The sequence below is a fragment of the Corvus kubaryi genome, unplaced genomic scaffold (assembly GCF_017639235.1).
Source record: "Corvus kubaryi isolate FWS band 111438036 unplaced genomic scaffold, C.kubaryi_AGA036_p1.0 37249, whole genome shotgun sequence".
Classification (NCBI taxonomy): Eukaryota; Metazoa; Chordata; class Aves; order Passeriformes; family Corvidae; genus Corvus; species Corvus kubaryi.
In genome coordinates this window covers 1452507-1474648 of record NW_024581072.1, presented here as the reverse complement: position 1 = coordinate 1474648, position 22142 = coordinate 1452507, and the positions used below count along the sequence as shown (strand labels likewise).

The window sequence follows — 22142 nt, the reverse complement described above, 5'->3', positions numbered from 1 at the left end:
TGCACACAACATTTTTACTTTCAGCACCTATCATTATTGCAGCATTTTTTAAACTTGCTTGTATGGAGAAGTATTTAATGTATTTTTAGTTGTCTTTCATGTGATGTAGGAGCTGGAAACAAGGACTAAAGCCAGCAGTGTATGACTAGCCAGCCTTCCAAGAATTAGCTGCAAGTACTTCATGAGTAACTAGCTACTTCAAAAGCACATAGTATAACCATTAATTTTTTTAAACAACAGAAGCAACTAACTTTCAGTAGCAGTATTACTTTTACAAGAAGATACATTTGGCAATAAAGTTTAGTATTTCCATTTCTCTACCACATAACTATGGTTAAAACCTGCCTCATTTAGCACTAGCACCGGTAGGAAGTAAACCATGGAGAAATGACCATCTGCTTTCTTAATTGAAGCAGTCATTCAAATTGGGGTTGCTGAGGCTATGTGGGGATGCTCAGACAGTTACACTGTGTTCCCAGTGCCCTCGGGAGAGAACTTTATTCTCTAATTCAGTACTTTTCACAAACATCCATGTCATAGATGAGTGTACAAAAAACTTACTGACAATCTTGTATTTTCTGCTCTTCTCCTAGAGTCAAAGCTATAACACTCTCACCGAAATTGTACTTTGAACTTCACAATTAGGACATGAGGAATTATGGAATTGGCAAAATCTTTTGAACAGTTAACATACAGTCTGACTGTGATTTTTACAGCAGAGGTTTTCCAAGATTTATACTAAAAAATAGATACTTTGATTTCTCTACGGAGACACAAGTTCAATTTAAAATATACTTGGATTTATATTTCTTTTCTCTGTTACTCTTCTATTCCACTGAAGGAGTACATAGCAACATGAAGTCATGGCATATATGTTAAAATGTCTGCAATGGTGAAAACAAATTAAAAGCTCAGATAAATGTTAATCTTTGTTCACTGTTTGTTTCTAACCCAGAGGTTCAGTGCAGCCTTCTGTGTTCACTGTTTTTACTCTTTAGGATTGTTCTTGACATTGACAGAAGTCTGTTCCTTTGAGCAGAGCCAAGTTCTCCTTAGCTAATGCCAAGATTTGACTTGAAAAATTTAAATGACGCTTCTCACACATTGAAACAAGAGGCTTAATGTGATCTTTACTCTCTTTGCTGTTTCCCTTGAACTCCTAAGACATAATTTAAAATGAAGCTTAAATTAAAGTATTATTGAGAAGACAACATTATTATTAATTATGAAGTGCTGTAATGGTGTTAATTTGTTTTATTGGTATAGTTACATAGAGATCAAATAGTTTTTAAGCTCTATGTTTCAACAATACCAAGATCAAAGAAAATTTGACCGGAAGTCCATGCTCCAACAGATCAATAAACACAATAATCCTTCTAAAACTCAAACTTAATCTAAAAGAAGTCTTTTGCCTGTGTGCAACATTTCAATCTGTAATGGCATTTGAGTCAGTACAGTGAGTCAATACGCTAAACATCTCTGCTCTTAACATCACTTGGGCCCTGTGCCCACCTTTGTGAGGAATATGAGTATGATGAGAAAGAAAAGAATAAAAGCTCAAACTGAGCTTCTGGAGCTAGTACCTAGCAACATTACCAATGACAATGTATTTTCCCAGCGAATGCCATCCATGGAATATCCTACCTAACAATGTGAGCGTAACCTTCAAATGAGGAATGCTCAGAGATCATAGCTATTCTGGCACCAGGTAGGGCAAGGTGTTGTTAGCACCATTGTCCCTTGCTAAGCTGCCCACTGGCTACCCATTTCAAAGCCATATGAGGACAGGATCATGCTCAGAGGCATTCATCAGCTAAGTATAAACAAATACTCCGAGGAGAGGTGAAATGAAAAGGAGATGAATTGCATGTTTACACATCTGCACAGCTTACTACAGAACATATCATTGTAGAAGTCATTCTCCAAAAAACACTTAAATTTCAGCAGCATAGGGTGCTCAAAAGGCATGTTTAAGGTACTTTACTTTATGTAGGAAACTATATTTTTTTCTGCTACTATCTAGACTCTTCGGAACATTGTCAGAATAAATGAAGCATGAGAAGCAGGATGAATTTTGGAAGAGAGAATAATTTAGAAAAGTGGGTATTGAAAATGATATTTGAAAACCTACATTTGATATGGTACTGTATCATTCAGCAAGGAAAAATAGGATCAAAAGACTGGGCAACAAACGAGAATTTAGGGCGCAGCAATTTGTAAGATGAAGATATATATAGTATGTGTGTATAGGAGACCAGAGAGGATAATGTGGCATAAGTTGTAAAAGGATTGGAAAAAGAATGCATTCTGTAAAAACTAAAGATGGAGTAGCAGCAGAATTTTGAAGTAGTATCTGTGTGTTAGACCAGAGATGCTGAGGAGTCAAATACAACATCTGGGGTAGTGATCCCCATGGTTGGGATGCAGTTCACTTTGTCTCTAGCCGGAAGAAGCAGAAATGTGAAGCAAAGGTTAGTCTCCTACTCTTTTTTTCCACTGAGTCTGAAAGGGCATCTGAAGCAACTGCTCAGTTTTTACACCAATGAATCCCAGAATTCATGGCCTATTCCAAATTATTTATTTCAGACAGTACATGCAGTACTCCCTAGAAAGTGTGTAGATGGTGGAAGTCAAGTCTCCTGCTGTTAGCAGGAGGCAGAATCACAGAGTGATCTACTAAATGAGTGGTACAGAAAGCAGATGTCAGTGATAAGGATTGTTCGTCTTCTGCCCCAATCAGAGAACATGTGTAAACAGACAGAAGGTAAAAACCCACAAACTTCTTTTGCCAACTGTTCAAGAGCATGGGGCATTCAACCTTTAAATTGTGTGCTTAAATATTTAAACAACCTCTAAATTCCCATGGCAAACAAACTCAACTGATTTAATCTCCTCCAATTAAAAAAATAAAGGATGATATTAATGTTATAATTTTACTGACAAGGGAATTAGTCTTGGTTTCTTTCCTTGTATCCCCATCCAAAATCATTAAGGTCTTTTAGATTCTTGGAATGGAATAGTGCTGGCCATGAGTCAAAATATAACACTATCAGTAGATTTATGGACAAAGAAATCACATTATGTGAAATAATATACATTAAAATAATATTGTCATCATGTCAATAACTTTCATATTGACTTATATATCATTAATTTGCAGCAAATGAGGTATGTCTTTGTTTCAGAAGTGAAGCATGAGCAAATAATATGGAAGATGTCAATATCATTAAATGAGATTGGGAAATTTTGTACATTTCTAACCAGTCCTGTAATATTAACATCTTCTGTTTCAGATAAAGGTTTTTTTTAGATCAATATGCTGTAGTATTTTGGCTGGAATAAATGTAGTGTCATGATAGTTTCTAGAGAAACAGAATGAGACTACCCTTAATGATAAAAGAAACCACTAATAAGACTGGAAAGGATTTTAAAAGTAGGTATCACCCATTTTGCATACACAAAAAATCACACATAAATGGGAAACTCTAGCGTCTGTATCACACCTAGATCTGCTAAGATGTCTTTGTTGGTTTTCTGCTACAAGTGTCTTTAGGTTAAGAAAGTTTTGGGGAATACCAAATTGGAATCTAAAGGTAATTATGAGTGAGTGTTGTGTTGTCTCTCAAGCTGCATTATCTGTAAATGTGGTTATATTAGAAAATAATTAAGTTGTAGTACATCTTAATAGTTCACATCTGGATTGAACCTTCCTAGGCCTCAGAGAAAATCAAATAATGAAGAAACAAGAACAAAAGAAACTAACAGCTGCTCCTGAAAGATGCTTGCAATCTTACTTGACATGGTAATGGGAGAACTATACAATCAAATAAATAATGAAAAGGAAAAGAAAGAAAAAAAATTTTAAGTCCACCTCATAATATATACTCTATTTTTCCCTGTATGTCCTAGGGGAAGGTCTTAAGCAGAAGTTACCACTTTTATACATTACTTTTTAACTTTTTCATCAAGAAGTGAACAAGTTTGTTCCCACAATGACCTTCACATGGAGTATAAGAGATGGTATGGTGCAAAAAGAAGGGTGCATGTGCAGAAAACCAACCCTCATAGCTAGAAGAGGATGCCTGGAAGATGGCAGCCTGTTGTGGAGGCAAATGCAGCCCCGTGCTTAAATGTGTCTGTACAACCATGGTCTTGCCACACAATGTACAACATGCTGCACAGTGCCACCTGAAGAAGCAGTACAGGGAAAGAGGAGATTCCCTCCCACTGTTGGGAGACACTGTTGTGTCTCTGACACTGACAGAGAAAGAAAAGGGTAATATTGATGCATTCAGCAATTGAACAAAATTGTTTCGGACTCTGATGATATTAAAAAGTGGTTTCCAGGGAAGCAGGCTGAGATGTCTTCTGTAGAGACACAAATCAGTAGTGAAAAGATTGACTTCGAAGTCACCTTCATAAACCTGAACAGTTAGAGAAAACCTAGGAAATTCCAGAAGAAAAGGAGGTCTGAAATATACTTGAACAAGGTAGGGTTTTTCTACTCCCTGGTATTAGAAGTAAAATGATAAAAATGGTGCTAAAATAGATAATTGATAACATTATAAATAAATTTTGTTTTCTTCTACTTATGCCCAGCAATATTTTGAAACTAAATATTGTTAATATTAGTATGCAGTTATTGACTTTGAACCTTTAGGCAGCTCTATAAATTTTCTGTGTGCTCCTTCTTGCCAGATTTTCTGTGGTTCTACCTACAGACTGAAACCTTTGCTATAAGCAAAGCAGTGGGGCTGCTATTTCCTGTACCAGCTTTTGGCACTCTTTGAAATTGACAAGTGTGATTGACTGGGTTTAGTGATCCCTTGGAAGGCCAGGTGAAGGAGACAAGCTGTGTCATGCTGCTACAAATGCAGAAGTTATGGAGAGCAGTGTTGGCAGCTTCCCATCACCTCCTTTGCCACTGCTAATGTCTTCCAAGCCATTCTAGTGCAGGCTATACCCAAGCAGATACAAATTTCAGTCTTTTCTGTTTGTTTTACAGTGCTAGGCCATGCATTACTGCTGTAGGGGATTTAATTTATGCATATAAACATAGATGTAAGTGAAGAAAGCCATTCTTGGGAATTGCTGAAGAGAAGAAATGTCCTATGTCTGCTTTGTGCTTTCCCAGAAATGCCTACCAATTTTTGTTGAGGGTGCTGAGATCTTTGAACAGTGGATCTTCTGGAAGGCTGATGTGTATTTTAAGCAGGTAGATAAACCGTCTGGTGCTGAGACTCAGTGCATTAGGGGTTCTTTTGCCTGCTGTATCTCCATTTTTAAGCTAATCTCTCTTTCCAAATATCTTCCTCAGTATCTCTGACTATCATCTGCCAACGCATAACTCTTATAGCTGGTTCACTTGGTTTCTGTTAAAATTTATGTAATCCATTCTTTTTGGTGGGACCTAGCTGATTTTTGTTAGTTGGAAATTCTTTTCTTTCATGTTTCCATTATCCTATATTTCATGCAGCTAAAGAAAATATTGCCTCAGGTGTTCATTTTTGTGATAAACTTGATCTTCTATGAAATTCTTTTCTGTCCCAAAAGTATTTATTGTTTGGTTTTTGTTGTTTTGTTTTAACCTGTGTGATTGTCACTTTTTTGCTGTTTTCTGGTAACTTATGACTAGTGAAAAGATGAAAACACTTTAAAAACATAAGAAATAACCGAATCTTGAAAATTTCTTTTGAAATAATTGTTTCAGAGGCTGTCTTGAGCACAGCAACCATGAAATGATAGAGTTTTCAGTTTTCAAAGCAGTAAGGAGAGGAGGCAACAGAACTGCCATCTTGTACTTCCAGAGGGCAGACTTTGGCCTGTTTAGAAGACTGATGGACTGAGTCCCTTGAGAGGCAGTCCTGAATGGCAAAGGAGTCCAGAAAGGCTAAACATTCTTCAAGAAAGAAATCTTAAAGATTCCAGAGTTGTCTGTCCCTATGTGATGAAAGACGAGCTAACTGTCTGAACAGAGAGCTTTGGTTGTAACTTGGGGGGGAAAAAAGAGTTTGTGACCTTTGTAAGAAGGGGCAGGCAACTCAGGAGCACTACGAAAATGTTGTGAGGTTATGCAGGAAGATTAGAAGGGTCAAGGCCCAGCTAGAATTTAATCATCCTACTACCATAAAGAGCAAAAAATGCTTCTATAAACACATGTCCAACAAAAAAGGAGGGCTAAGGAGAATCTCCATCCTTTATTGGATGCAGAGGGAAACATAATGACAAAGGATGAAGAAAAGACTGCTTCATACTTTCTTCGCCTCGATCTTTAATACTACATTCTGAGCTGAAAGACAGGGATGGGAAATGGAACCAAACCCTCATAATGGAAAGGAAAAATGGTCAGTGACCTGCTCCATCACTTAGAAGCTGACAAGTCTGTGAGGGTGGATGGGATCCACATGAGGGTACTGAGGAAGCTGGAAGGAGGATCCAGGGAACTACAGGCCTGTCAGCTTGACCTCAGTGCTGGGGAAGGTCAGGAGCAGATGATCCTGAGTGTCATCATATGGCATGTACTGAACCTGCATGATCAGGCCCAGTCAGCATATGGGTTTATTAAAAGCAGTTCTTGACTAATCTGATCTCCTTCTAAGACAGGGTTATCCACCTAGTGGATGAGGGAAAGACTGTGGATGTTGTCTACCTGGGCCTTAGTAAAGCCTTTGACACTGTCTCCCTCAGCATTCTTCTGGAAAAGCTGGCAGCCCATGGCTTGGACAGGCTCACTCTTTGCTGTTAAGAACTGTCTGCATGGCTGGACCCAGAGAGGAGTGGTGAATGGAGTTACATCCAGCTGGCAATTGGCCACTAAGAGGTATTCCCTGGGGTTTAGTATAGGGCGTGTTTAACATTTTTCTTGATGATCTGGACAGGGGAATCAAGTGCACCGTCAGTAAGTGCACAGACAACACCAAGTTGCATGGGAATGTTGACTTGCTGAGGGTAGGAAAGCTGTGCAGAGGGATAAAGACAAGCTGAATTGATGGGCTGAGGCCAGTGGTAAGACGTTCTACGAAGCCAAGTGCTGGATTGTGTACTTGGATCACAACAACCACAGGCAGTGCTACAGGCTGGGGGCAGAGTGGCTGGACAGCTGCTTGGCAGAAAAGGATGGGGCTGATGGTCAACAGTGACTGAACATGAGCCAGCTGTGCCAAGATGGCCAAGAAGGCCAATGGTAGCCTGGCCTATATCAGCAGTAGTGTGGCCAGCAGGACCTGGGCAGCAGTTGTCCCCCTGTACTCGGCACTGGTGAGGTTGTTCAGTTTTGGGCCCCTCACTGTAAGATATTGAAGTGTTGGAGCGTGTCTAGAGAAGGGCAACAGAAGATGATGAAGGGTCTAGAGTACAAGTCCTGTGAAGGGTGGCTGAGGGAGCTCGGGCTGTTTGGCCTGGAGAAAAGGAGGCTCAGGGTAGACTTTCTCTCTCTCTACAACTGCCTGAAAGGTAGGTGTAGTGAGGTGGGAGCTGGTCTCCTCTCCCGGGTAACAAGTGATGCAATGAGAGGAAATGGCCTCAAGTTGAGCCAGCAGAGGCTTAGGTTGAATATTAGGAAAAAGTTCCTCAGCAAAAGGATTAGGACAGACTGCCTAGGCAGACAGTGGAGTTACCATCCCTAGAGGTATTGAAAGACATGTAGTTGTGTTAGTTACAGACATGGTTTAGTGATGGACTTGGGAGTGCTGAGTTAATGGTTTGACTCAATGATCTTAGAGGTCTTTTCCAGTTTATCTGATTCTATGATTTTATTCTTGTATTTCAGCTAAATACAAGTTCTAAGGGTTCTGATTCCTTGTAAACTTGGTTTGGTTTTTTTAATACCTTTCATAGCCATTTAGGTGAGGCACCTGCTATCATTTCAGGTCTTCATTATTTAAAATTTGGTAGATACAGTGACTGGAAGTAAATTCATTATCAGAATTTCATTTATTCAATCTACTGGAAAAACTTGAAAGTGCTACATAGTTTGATGATATTTAAAGGCCAGTGCTTAATTCTATGTTGTACAAAACAGCTTTTTGACATGTGTTTCTTTGATTTCTGAAAAGTAAATAGGTAAAATAGAAAATTTTAAAAGAAAGGATTTTCTTGGAGGTTTCATTTTCCCTCCTTTGAAATTTCCTTTATATCCTTAGTGGGTTCTATGACCTGTCTTTTCATTAGAAATACCATAAGTCTTTAATTACTTCTTTGTGCTGTTGAGCTATGCTTTTCCCTGCAAGGTTTTCTACTGAGCATCAGGCTAGCATTGTCATGTATCCTGATATAATTATGTACTCAAAGGTGAATATTTCAAATTAATTTTAAGAATTCATTTTCATCAGTTCTGAATAGCACACTCAACTAATTTAATCAGAAAGATAAAGGTAATTATGTCATGAAATCTAACTGTTTCCAGATTCTTGTTTGGATGTGTGATAGCTAAAATGAATGGAAGGTCATGTCCTGCTAAAATACCATGCAATGATATTTCAGATATGAAAATTTGAAATACAATAATGTCTTGTTCTTTGCTAAGCACTAGTGGCAATAATACATCCATGGGTGAGTCAGCACAGGCAGACATCCAGGACAACCACAAATCCAAAACTAAAATTTATTTCTGTTTCCTCACTAACAGGAGTCCCTGCAGTAGTGCCCAAGCAAAGGTGCACAATCATGGCTAAAATTTGTAAAACCCACCAGTGTTAGGATGTCAAATACTATTTAGCAGTGTGTCTAAAGTCCTAAATAAGAATAAATAACTATTTCAGGAGGCAGTATATTTAACTTGCCTTAAAACTTGAATGTGTTTTTGTATTAAATATAGATTTATAGAAAGCATAAATACAAAATTTAAAATGGTGTGTAAGTACATCTGGAGCATATAGAGAAACTTGGCTTTCTAGATCTGTTATGGTACTACAGAATTTGTCCATGTTTTAATATAGGTCATTACGATGAGAGAAAAATGCTGATACCTTCCATGGTATCGGGGGGAAATGGGAGGCTGTAATAGGGTCTTAGGTTTTTTATGGATTTGAACTCCAGCTTGTCTCTTAACAGAACAAACCAGTGTCATTGGGATAATCCTGGTTTTTAAACCATGAAGTGGATGATTGTGTTTCATTAATTCATCCAAGAAAGAAATTGGGTGATGGAGCCTGGATTTCACGTGGAGACAAAGAATTTTCCACTTCCAAGCTGAGTCCAGAGAGCCCATTCAGATTCAAACCTATCAAACCCCACTACTGATTCAGAGTAGACAGGTGGTGATATTCTGAAGAATAGGTGCATAAATACTGACCTGGAAAAAAAAATTTTCTTTTGTAATCAACTCATAAACTTTGAGTTGCTTCTTGTCTTGATACCAAAGGCAGTTCTGCCTCCTCTGCCAAACAACCAAATTGTTCTGCATGGGACCTTAAAAGGGATTCAAGAAAGAAAGGAAAAAGGGGAAGGAAAAAAAAAAAAAGAAAGAGAAAAGAAAGGTCCAGGTTATTGAGATGAGGTGATGAGGATTTCCACCATAGGAGCTCTATCTCTAGTTTATCAAGGGAACTTGGGCTCTGTCTGACTTAATTGAAAATCTTACCTCTTTTGAAGAGCTATGCAGTACAAGCTCTTATCCCAGAAAGTGGAGCTAGAAAGAAAAAATGGAGGGACGGGGGCAGAAGAAGGAAAATAAAAAGAATGTAAAAGTAAAATAAATAGGGACGACTCAAACTTTCTAAACTTAGAAGAGACCAACAGCAGATTTTTTTTATCTAAACTTAGCACAAGTTCTGAATTTTAAATTTGGCATGCTGAGGTGTTGGGTGTGTCAGAAATGAGAGAGGCAGAAAGACCTTCCTGGAAATGATGCATGTGAGAACTCAGACTCCATCTTATGCTTGTATCCATCAGTCCCTCTTTTTTTTACACTATTCAGAAATGCCTATATTAAAAAAAAAAAAAAAAAAAAAAAGGACTTAAATAAGCTCCAGATTATTTGCTTGATTTAGGTAATCTTTAAGAATATTGCCAAACTCAGTAAAAAGCCTTTGCTGGAAAAAAATGCACCACTTTATCTACTACCTGCCTTTAAATACAAACTTCATATAAAGACAAAATAGAAAAGGATTTTGCAAGCATGTCAGCAAATATGAATCCTGCTGCTAAAGTCTGATTGCTTGCTATTCTTGTTTCACACTCGCTTCATGAAAAGGTTGAAACCGCTTAAAAGCTGGAACTGATGAACCTATACATAAATGATTAGGAATGCTCTGCTAATAATTTCCAGTAAAACTCATCACTGAGTTTCCTTAGGAGCACGTCAGCCTCTGCTTTGAATGCTACTTAGACTTGTAAAACCTTTTATTGAACACTCCACTTATTCTCAAAAATAAATTGTCCAAGTCAATTCTGTTAATACTGTCACAGATTGGCTTTTTCATTGTGGATTGTATCAGCTTCTTCAGTGATTGCCTGTTGTCTTGGCAGAAAGATGCATTTTGACTGTTACTGTCTGCCAGTGACAATTTTTCCCTTAATTTAGGAATTCCTCCTTCTCATGGAGGCCAGCTGGAAGCAGCTAACACATTACAGCAACTTCCTCAGCTGTTGGCCTTGGGAATATGTATTCTCTCCAGAATATATATCTTTGGAAGGGAACAGAAAGAAGGAATCTTGGGTAGCGGGTGTGCATGCCAAGTGTAAGGATTGTTATATTTAACACATAGGTTTCTGTCTTTGAAATTATGTCTAAAAGAAGTTCAAAGATAGGACAAAATTCAAATCACAGGGTGGTTAGATTTTTTTTTTGAAAGAAAAAAAAGAGATTTTAAAGAATAGCTGTTAACTATCTTTGCACAGGAATTTTTTGTAATCTTTAACAGGAATGTTTTACATGTCTTGCTGCTTGAATGGTTTTACAGTACCTTTAGGACTGTGTCCAAAATGTATAGATTAACAGCCACATAAAAAACCCCCTCTGGCTGTGTATTAGAACATTTAGTCTAAACCTACAAATAAAGTTGTCCTACGGGAATTTTTGCTAATCAGCTACATGGCCTTAAAGGGTAGGTCATCTGAACAGTGAGAAGTAAAATGCAATTAACCCCCACAAAAATAAGGTATTGCATGTGTAGGACTGATATTTTGGGGATAGAGTGGGTGGGAAGAAGAACTATAGAAATGTATTCTTCCATCACTACTAATAAAAGCTGTGGGTTTAAGTTAACCTGAGACCTGCTAAATTAATGAAAATGCTACATATTGGTTTGGAGTGGGCATTTTCTGTAAATCTTTAAGCTGTAAGCTTAAATCTGTAAGCTTTACCTTTAGATATATATAGATGGATAGATAGATATATATATATAGAGAAGCACATAAAAATGCAAGCAGTGGCAGTTTTGACAGATAAATTTATTTCTGATTGAATTCACTGCTTCATATGTAAAAGTGAAAATATTTTTATTTCTTTGAAATGGAAAGCTTAGTTAGAGTTTTAAACATGGAAATTCCAGAAATATGCAGAAGCTATACAGCTTCAACTACTGTCGTGGTTTAGCATAGTTCGGGTTTTTTGTTAAAGAGGGCTCCATCAGCCACGGAAGTGATTCTTTGCAAAGAGGTGCTTACAGCTTCCTCTAGACCCAATAGAACCAATCAACTGGCCAGTCTGAATATTGGCAACTTTTTAAAGCCGCTTAAGAAGCTTGACACACCTCTGTGATCCACATTTAAGAACGAACAAAGCCCGGGAAAGCTCTCTTGCTTCTGGCTTTCAGACAGGTAACTGGGGGCCCGCGTCACGGCTTGGCTGAGATCTCAGCTGCAGCCCCTCAGTGCGGGCCGGGCTGGCCGGGACACAGCCACCCCGGAGCCACGGGGCCCTGTTCCACCGCGGCCCTGCTCCGTGCGGGCGGCCCCGCGGCGCGGCTCGGCCAGGCCGGCCCTCACCCCTCCAGTGCGGCCGAAATTCACCTCAGGCCGCTGCCCGGCAAAGAGCAGGTGACCAACAGCGATAAGGGAATTCCAGCTGCGGGGCCGGGTGACATTAACCCTTGTAGGGCTGTAAGCTCCCTCCGGAACAGATGACGCCTGCAGACATCAATCCTCTCCCAAGTCAAAAGAAAGGGAAAGGTGAAGGCACGTGAAGAAAACACCATAAAGACACCAAGGTCAGTGAAGAAGGAAGAGCTGAAACCCCGAGAGAGGAGAAAGAGGAGATGCTTCAAGCCTAGAAGCTGAAATTCTGTTGTAAATCTAGGGTGATGGACTATGGTACATCAGAGTACCTGTTGTAATTTCATAAAAGCAATGGGGGGGAAGAGCGTTCAAACTGTGATTGTGAGCAAAAGTATCTGTGCTGAAACAAGCAAATGATGAAGTAGCTGTGATTTGATGAGAAGCATGAACAGAGAGAGATGAAAATGATGAAGACCCTTGCTCCCAGGGAAGAAGACCTCTATTCCTAGAGATGAAGATACTCCCAGAGATGGGGGAGGAGAACCTTTGCTTCTGAACAGCTCAACCTTAAAATGGTCAAGACTGGATCCTCAAAAGCAGTTGTGGGGAAAGCTGTAAGTCGAAGGAAGGGACTTTCACCTGTGAGCAGAGAACCAACCTGGGCGGCTGTCTTGCTGTGACATTGAAGCCATGAGAGAACTGTTTCTTGTGGAGATGTCTCCGTAGCATGAGCAAGAGAGACTCCTCTCCCTAAGTGAACTGAAAAAAAAGAGATTATTATAGAGGTGGTAAACTGACTGGAAAAATCTTAAGGGTTGTCTTTTTACATTGTCAGTGGGAGAGGGGAGAAAGGTGGGGGGAGGAGAAGTGTTCTGAAGGTTTAGTCTGACTTCTTTTCTTTCTGTTAGGTCTGTTAATAAACTTCTTTATATTAAGTTTTGTTCCTTCTTTGCTTTCCCCTAATTCTTATCTCACAGAAGCCAAATAAGTAAGTAATGGATATTTTGAACCAAACCACTACAACTACATACCACAATCAATACCTAAAATGTGACAGCTGCATATCCAGTGAAAGGTATTTACCTCAGATTCAATATTTGCAATGAGATCAATCCAAAGGTGAGGCAAGCTTGGGAGGCAGTTTTGGAAGAGTCTGCTTCAGCTAGAATGTAAAATGAGGGTCAGAGCTGTTGCTCTGAAGGTACCTCTGGCTGATCTGCAGAAGCTGAGGTGTCTCCTAGTTAAGTCAGACAAAGTCCGTATCTTTTCAGGATAAAGAAGAAAAATATTATGAATTACTTCTATTGTCCAATATTAGTGTCTTCTCTCAGTTGTAACAGCAGTTGGCTGATGTGTTTGCAAAACAAACTCATGTTTAAGGCCACTTCATGGAGACAGAAACCTCACTGTTTGCCTGTGTAGCTAGCAAGCGCACTGCTAAATGCCTGCTGCTTTCCCTATTTCATACTATTTCATATTACTTTGAATATGGGATAATGTAGATATGGCAAAAAGATACTTTTTTTTCTGGCTTCCAGTCAGTAGAATTCTTAATTTTGAAGTCAGACGCCACCGCTGCTGCTGCTGCTGCTGCTGTATGAAGAGCACAGCATGCCTATCAGATCCCTCATTGATTTTTAAATCCTAGCTGTGTAAAAAAATCTTGCTTTACTTACATACTGACTAGGCTGAGTTTAAATGTTTTGGATTGCAAATCACTGTGGTAGCCCTGCCTCTTCTCAATGTTCCCCAAACATCTTACAAGACTTAATAAGTTCCCATTCTTTCAAAATAAGAATAAATGCACTGTTAAAATTCAGTGCATTTCTATGGCGAGAAAAGAAGATAGACCACTAATTACTTTATTTCCTGCATTGCCACATATTTCCTATATGAACTGAGACATTTCATTTAATCATCCTCTGATGTCAGTTTCTTTGTCTAAAGTTGTGATATTAAAAAGTAGGTAAAGCAAGGGTAAAATTAAATGTTTGCAATGTCTCTACATCTTTGGATGGAAAATTACATTGTAATGCTTCACAGCACTCTTTGAAATATCTCACCAAGGCCAGTGGAGGCTCAATTATTAAAAGGATATTAATTCACCAATTAAGATTTTAATGCCAAAATCTTGCCAGATTCTGCCTAGAAACTCAGCGCCTAAACACTGATTAGCCAAGAGAGATCTGTCTGTTACGTGTTCTGTCAGCTGCAGTCACAACAAACTTTCAGGCTAGAGCTCGTCTGATGGAGGGATGTGGCTGCTGCCAGAATGCTCTCCACAAAGGCACCTGCCTACATGAATTGTTTGGCATTATCAATTAGCAGATAAACCACTGGAGCCCATTTTATTAGCAAAAGTCTGGTGTTTTCAAATCGCATTCTCCCCTCCAGTACTCCAGATGGCTGGATTGCACTTACTCACTCTTTGATAACCAAAGGTTAAGGGCAGATAGGTTTTTTTTGAGATCTTGTGTACCAGGTCCACCTGCCCATGTCCTCCTTCTTTGTAGATAACAAAAGGAATACCACAAGCTCAGACATCCTCTAACTTTGGTTGAAAAACATGCAAATCTTTTACTGAAGGGAAAAATTGTAATACTGTGTACAATATTACTCTAAATTAAGATCACTATGGTAACATTTAAAGATTATCTTATTATTAGACATCTTCAACATATTAGCTTCGTCATATCTCCTTCATTTGCCCTTTACTCTCACTTATTTTTTCTTTTTGTGTCATAGTTTTAATTTTGTCTTCTCTTTCCCCCTTGTTAATTTTGCTATTCCATTGTCTCAATTTTAATTTCATTAAAATATTCCAAAAATAAATATCTCTGACATCACAATGAGAGGAATTTAAGGAGTGGCCAGAATTTTGACAAGACTAAAATCTGTGTTCCGTCTGCTATTGGGGATAAAATTCATCTAGGTATATGTGTGATTTTTCATGTTGACCATGTGCATAATGTTTGCTATTATAGGAACTCAGATTATTTTTAGCTGCACAGAGAAAAGGCAGAGAATTCAAGAAAAAGAGTTGTACTGAGAGGCTTTTCTCAAGGAATTTTACAGCAGTATACTAAATTTAAAGTTGATAGCATACTTTGAAAATTCTACAGTACTAACTGATTTCCCTCCTCTAAACCATATAATTGTTCATGTGTTAAACTGTGGTTGATACTGGATAGACGACTATGTATTGTTAATTTAATATCTTTACATGCCGTGGCTCATGGAGGCTGTATCTGATTAACTCAGCAACATACAGTTCTGTATTGACTCACTGAGAACAGAAGCAAAATCAAGTCCACTTGCTGCCTTTATAAAATGCCAGTGTTTGATTTCATGTGGTTACAAGTTCAGTCCGTTGTGAAAACCTCCAAGTGTATATCCTAGTCTCTTGAGCTCTCAGTCTCTTGTACCTCTCTTGAGCTCTTCTGAGCTCATAAGAGCTCAAGAGAGGTACAAGAGACTAGGATATACACTCTTGATATACATTTTGGGATGCAAGCCCTCTACTTCCTATTTAGCACATGTAAATCTTTCTTCCAAGTAACAGTGTTTAAAATGTCACTCAAAAGCACACAGATAACAAAACCAAAGGGTAAAAACTTGTTCAGTATTTCCAGTAGTCAAGGTTTATTCCTACTTTGCAGAATACTATACTTCTCCATCTCCATCTTGAGACAGGATGGGTGGGAAACATTTTTTGTTATAGCACCTTCTCCTTGTCTTTCTCATTTCAGTTTTTTTTTCAGCTGCTTCTTGAAGTCTCGCAAGGAAATATATTCTGAACATTTATGTAATTAAAATTATTTAGAAAAACACTTTCACGATTATGTGGCAAAATTTTCAGCCTGAGCTCTTAGATTATTCATTACAAGAAATTGATTAGTATTTGAAGATGTTCTCTATAGTAAATTTCTCTAAAACTTGGTGAAATGTGTGGGCACTTATGTCAAAATCATTAGAGAGTAGGAGGAAATTCCAATATGTAATTCCTTAATAGATTTGTAGTTAAAGCAATAGCATGTGTGTCAATACACACAAAAGTAATTCATGTCTTAGGAAATTTTGTTCACATAAAGTCAGAGAGGGGGAAAGCATGGGGGTTTTTTTTGTTGTTTCATTTTGTTTTGTTTGTTTTTGTTTGGAATAGGTTTTCTAAGCATCTGTACAGCACTGTCCAAGTTTTAACTCTAATATATTATGTTACTGTGACAGAAGTAGAATGTTACCATTGTTACAGTGCTCAGTTGTTTCATTTCTTACCTCATTCTCTGTGGCACAAAGATGGCAAGATAGTTAAAGGCCAGGTATCATGTCTCACACTGTGAGTTATATCTGTGAAAACATGAAGATGTGATGCAAAGACAGGAGGCATACACTCTGCTCAGCAGAAAGAGCATCTTTGCTGTGGTTAATTAATGGCTTTATTAAAAATTCTTCTCTCTGCTAGTATCTGTGAATTTTTTTTCCATCACTTTAACCTCTAATAAGAGTAAATTAGTGTACAGATACAAGAGAGTAGCCTTTGCTTCCTTCAGGCACATTGCTGTATTTGAGTTTCATCACAGGCTCTATAAAATGGGCTTTGATAGCAATTGGATGCGGGAATGAGTCCTTCAATTAATACTGCTAGTTTATTTGTGCTTTGAAAATTGATTTTCATTTAGCTAACTCAATATAATGCAGAAATCTTGGAATTTGGAAGAAGCAGCCACTGAATTCACCTGGACTGTCATTTCATGTTCATGATTACAGGCAAAAATACCTTTCCACTGAATGTGTCTTTTGTGTGTTCCAGTGCTCCGTCACCTGTGGCAAAGGAATGCAGTCTCGAGTCATCCAGTGCATGCACAAGATCACGGGAAGGCATGGCAATGAATGCTTTTCTTCAGAAAAGCCTGCAGCTTACAGACCCTGTCATCTCCATCCCTGCAATGAGAAAATTAATGTTAACACAATAACATCACCCAGGTTAGGTAAGCAGTCAAAAATGACAAATCTCTTTTCAGTTCTTTCTCTCCATACAGTAATGATGATCCCTGTTTAAAAACAGAAGGCTAGGATTCAGGAGATATTCAGGAGATTTAAATTCTATGCAGAGACTGATCTTCCTGCCTTAGTTTTTGAGCATGCACAGCAGAGACTGCAACTAAGAATGGTGAAGGGTTTTGTTATGCAAGGAAGGAACTTATTATGAGACTGTATGGTATTATGGGAACAAAGCATCCCATATGAAAATATATTTATATTAGAGACACTATAAATATATATGTTTATAGATATATATATTCACTCATTCGATTTTATCAAACCTTTCTAAAGTAAGAAAAATATCTTCTTTCCTGTTTAAAAATTCTGCAAACTGTGTTCTCTTGATGTTTGTGAGATCAAGGAGGCCTTTATTTGTTTCTCAAATACAATCAGCTCTTTCCACTTGTCTTTAGTTGAAATGTCTACGTCTATGCCTGATGTATTAGAATGTGTGAAGGAAAATTAGTTTGAATGAAGAGATTTGCTGTACCTGGCAGAACTTAGGTCTCTATTGTTCTTAAGCAAATTATGTTATTGTGCAACTACAGAGATGTTAATTCTGGTAGTTTTTATTTCCTAGTGCATTGTTGATGATGATTACCATTAGTTCTCCTAATTGTTCATTTGCATCTTGAGCATGACAAGAATATTCAAAGGCTTGCTGTAAGACAGCACACCCTTTCCAGCTGATTTTTCAGAGCCCTTTTTAAGATAAAGCTTCCTGTTCAATAGATTACTCCCACATGGAAAACAAGACTGGCATTTCAGACTATATGCAATACTTCCTTTAGGACAGTGGAGGGTATTTCTCTTTCAGGTTTTTAACCTTTAAACATTTCTGTGCAGTAGTCATTGTTTCAATTTGCTGTTGCTTATGGCCCTCTCCTTGCTAATTCACTGTTTGAAGATTCCTCCTCTTCGTACTTCAGCTTTCTCTGTTCAGCTGGTCTTTCAGAAGCAAGATGCCATTGCCCCATCATTGATGATTTTCCTCTGGTGAGGTTATATAAGCAGCTTTGTGTCACAGAGTCCAGTGAATCAGAAAGAACCACAGAAAAAATACAGTGTCAATTAAAATTTGACTTAATGTGAAGTTCAAGGAAAAAAAAAAAATTTGGCTATTTTGTCATCACGGAATGGATTATGTGGTACTGAAATTAGTAATCTACAGGTCAATGTCATCCAGCATGGAGTCAGAATCCAAACCAGTAGAAACCTTAATATCTCCAAAATACATAATGCAATGCTTCTCTTCTGTGTATTGATAATTTTGGCCTCCCATTCCATTGTATCATGCAGTATAGATCTTTTGATTTGGGGGTAGGGCTAGTGAAAGCTTAAGGGGATTGTGCCACCAGCTCTTTTACAAATTTCTCTTCTATTAAAATAGGAGATTAACTCAAATCTGAAATTGACTTATTTTCTCAATTCAGTGTTTGTGATGGATTTTGGACGATATCTTGTTCTTGTGCCCTGCTTTTCACTGGGTTCCCATTTTAATTCCATGTGTGTGCTACAGCTTGTATAACTAAATGTGCAAAGTTCCAGCTTTAGTACCATGGTCCTTCTATGATAAACTTTGTAAGAGGCATCATAAGTGAAACAAGGCAGAAAGATGAGCTCCATTCTCTCATGAGAAGACAGCTGCATGACATTAATTAAGTTCAATGCAACTTAATCCAATTTGCAAATAAAGCTGGCCTTAAAAATTTTTGATGTTGAATATATTGACAACAGGAGGACGAGGGGGATTCTTTCTTTTGTTAAATATCTACATCTATTACTCTTTCTCTTCCCCAGATACACTTCTTGTGCCCTTGTCTCTTTTGCTACCTGATTCTTCACTAGTAAAGGCAACAGTAATGTTTATTTGATTTTGCTGTTGTTGTTTCACAGCTGCTTTAACATTCAAGTGCCTGGGAGACCAGTGGCCTGTGTACTGCAGAGTGATAAGAGAGAAGAACCTCTGTCAAGATATGAGGTGGTATCAGCGATGCTGCGAGACGTGCAGGGACTTTTATGCGCAAAAAATGCAAAAAAAGAGTTGACCTCTGTCAGGCTGGCTGGCTCTCAGCTCTTTGCAATCTTGTTATTTATAAACACACACACACCCACACACGCTTTTTCAGACCAAATATTATCAGATGACATATAATTTAATCAAATTAATTTATTTTTGCCTGCCAGACATCCTTAATGATTTTGGTTACACAGCCAACATGTTTTATCTTCTGACATTTTCATAATTAATTTTTATATGAACACTTTTGGTTACATTTATCAGAATTTTTAAAAAATAGTAACTAGTATTTTGAATGTTTATTTTCAGTAAGGTCATCTGTTGCAAAAAAGTCGTGTTATCTTAAATTTATTTTAATTTAGCTGAATAGTTTTGTTGTATATGGAAATAAAGACCTTTTAAATTTTATTATATTTTTGGCATTTGGAGTCAGAATGATCTTGTATTTTTTGCAACAGATGTCGAAGTGAACAAGCTAACATTATTAAACAGGTTATTACAGAATGTATTGTGAAATTAGTTCATTTGATTTAGAAACATACTGAAGGGGATATTCTACTGTAACTTATAACATATTATAAACAAGAAAATTAAAATAGCTAAGTAGAGATTTTGATCATTCTCATGGACACATACTTGAACACAAGTATTAAATCAATGAAACACTGTAGAGATTTACACTGAATCACTGTTGCACTGTTTGAGGTAGTGTAGAGAAATGCAGTCCTAGAACTTGTACCATCCTATGAATCCACGTCTGTAGTGTTTTAACATGTCACTTAATTTTAAAAGTTTTGAAACAAAAAACCCATGCCCCTCTATACCTTTGTGTGTCCTTTTGCAGATTTACAAATGGAAGAGTCCTTTCTCCTGCCACTTGTATGAATTAATCTGTTAAACATTCTCAGTTTTCTGTTGATGATTTAGAAAATAGCTTTGTAATACTACTTTAGTTTTATCTTTGTTTAATGAAAAAGTCTTTATAAAAATTAAATGTTTTACAGTTTTGTGAAACATTATGAAACAGCTAAGATTTTCCTTATGAGAAAATATTGTACATGATTCACATGATTTTTACATTTTCAATAAAAAGTAAAGCTTCTTTTGTTATTTGAATTTTTCTTTTTTTTGGGTATCTGTGTCTGATAGATTAATCAACTGAGCCCTGCATCACAGCAGGTACAGCTACAGTACGAGTACCTTCTCTGCCTCTTGACTTAGGCACCACTCTGAAGCTACAGACAGACATGTCACTCTGTGAGCCTTTATATATATGGAACATTGAGAATAACAGAGTAACATTTCATGGAGAGGCAGTTATTTATTTCAGGCGAGTGCTATAGCCACTGAACCTGGCAAGTGGTCAGCTGTAGGTCTTCTGCCCACATTTTGTGACACAAGCCTTTAAGTATGCTCTGAAAATATGTAGGAGAGCAAAACCTATAGGCAAGACAGCGGGAGAAATAAGTCAGGAAGGCATAATATTTTCTACTCAGAGCAAAAAGGGAATGCATCTTTAAGTGATTGTTCCTTTTCATTCTCTGCAAAGAGTCTACTGTATAGATGTGATGTAGATATCCACACAGTTTAATAAACTGAGGCCCCCAGTCAGGACTGTGATTCTGTCCAGAGAGAATACTTAGATGCAGTCTTAACTCCCATTGAAATGAACATCTGTGTTTCAAATAGCTGTACTATCAAAATCTTTGGCTTGGCATCTTACTGCTCTGCATTCAAAAACTGCAACTTTAATGAGGTGCCAGTGTATGATTTTAAATAAAATATCTTCTGGTTCTGAAAAATAAAAAAAGAAAGAAAAATAACATCGACACAATGGAATGTTGTATTTTGTATAATTAAAATACACAGAATATTCAGTTGCTCTTGGGCATAACTCCTTAATGTCACAGCCATGCATTTGAAAGTCTTAATAGAATTATTGTAGTTGGCAGGCAAAAGAAACAATTATTATTTTAAATTTTCTTCTTACTTAGCACCAGATATTGGTAATACTCCTGCACTCACTTGAATCACAATTGAAAATCAAGCAAAAGAAAAGATGCCTCCAGACTAGGGATCAGAGAAAAATTTTTTATCAGCCGGTGATATCATCCTCCCAATTCTAAATATTTATTCTCTGGTGATTTTGAATATTTCACTAACAAGAATGTCATCTTAATCACAAAATTTAAAAAGTGAGTTTTTAATCTGCCTATATCTGTCAAAAACAGATGAGTGACTTCTGCTGAAATCATCGTCCCATCACCTCTATAAGAACATCATGAAAGGAAAGTACTTTTGATTGGGAGTCAGGGATGGAAAGTTGTGGTCTGAAATGACATTTTTTTAAAATCTAATGAGTGAAATCAGGATGTTATAGTGCTGATAACTCTGGTTCTGATTCCTTCAGCATCTGTTGTACAAAACTATTAGTTAAATGTGTGAATGATTTTGAAGCAGTTTTGTGTCTAAATAGCAAATATACCTCTTCCTTCTCTGCATGCATTTTAAAACAAGTTCATTTTACTGCTTTAGTATATTCTGTCATCATTCAGAGGAGCAGTACAGACCAAAATTCCCCTTTGATCAGAAAATTACAAGGACGTTCTGAAAATGTGCCCGGGCTATGTCTTGAGCCACAGCATGCTGTGGGGAGGGCAGGTGTATGCCAGCCCTGCAGAGCTTTTCCATAGACCTCGTTGGCAGCAGGCAGCCCTTTCCAGCTGTGTTCAGGCAATCCATAGCCTTATGCAGGCATAGACAGTCCAGAGTTTACTAGGTTTTTTTAATTTGTTCTTTCTTTTTCAACACCCATCCCTCTGCTTTAATATGTTTTCCTTCCAGCCTGATGGATATGTAACAGTTCAACAAATGAGTCTTAAATCAGTCAAGTTCAGCTGGTGTGTAAAGGTGAAATTCACTCTTAGCTAAGGACTAGAGGAGGCCTCTCTGCTAATTAAAAACCACTTAGACTCTATTTTGTTGGATTAAGTGGGATTTAAGTGGTACACAGGGTTTGTGCTAGGCTGGTTCACAGCAGGCTTACTTCCTCCTCCCACATATGTGCTGGCCAGCTAGAGTAGTGACCAAAAGTTACAATAGCTACCACCTGTCATAACTTTCTTAAAGAAACACCTGAATT

General features: G+C 37.8%; 1 protein-coding gene across 1 annotated transcript in view; it reads left to right on the top strand.

Moving 5' to 3' along the window:
• The window catches only part of ADAMTS19 (ADAM metallopeptidase with thrombospondin type 1 motif 19), a 135202-nt gene extending 115100 nt beyond the window's left edge, over positions 1-20102 (top strand). The window contains exons 22-23 of the mRNA XM_042023410.1: positions 16748-16925; positions 18877-20102. Of these exons, the coding sequence (XP_041879344.1) occupies positions 16748-16925; positions 18877-19028 (330 nt within the window). The 3' untranslated portion in view covers positions 19029-20102. The remainder of the gene's footprint in view (positions 1-16747; positions 16926-18876) is intronic.
• Positions 20103-22142: the final 2040 nt, after the last annotated feature.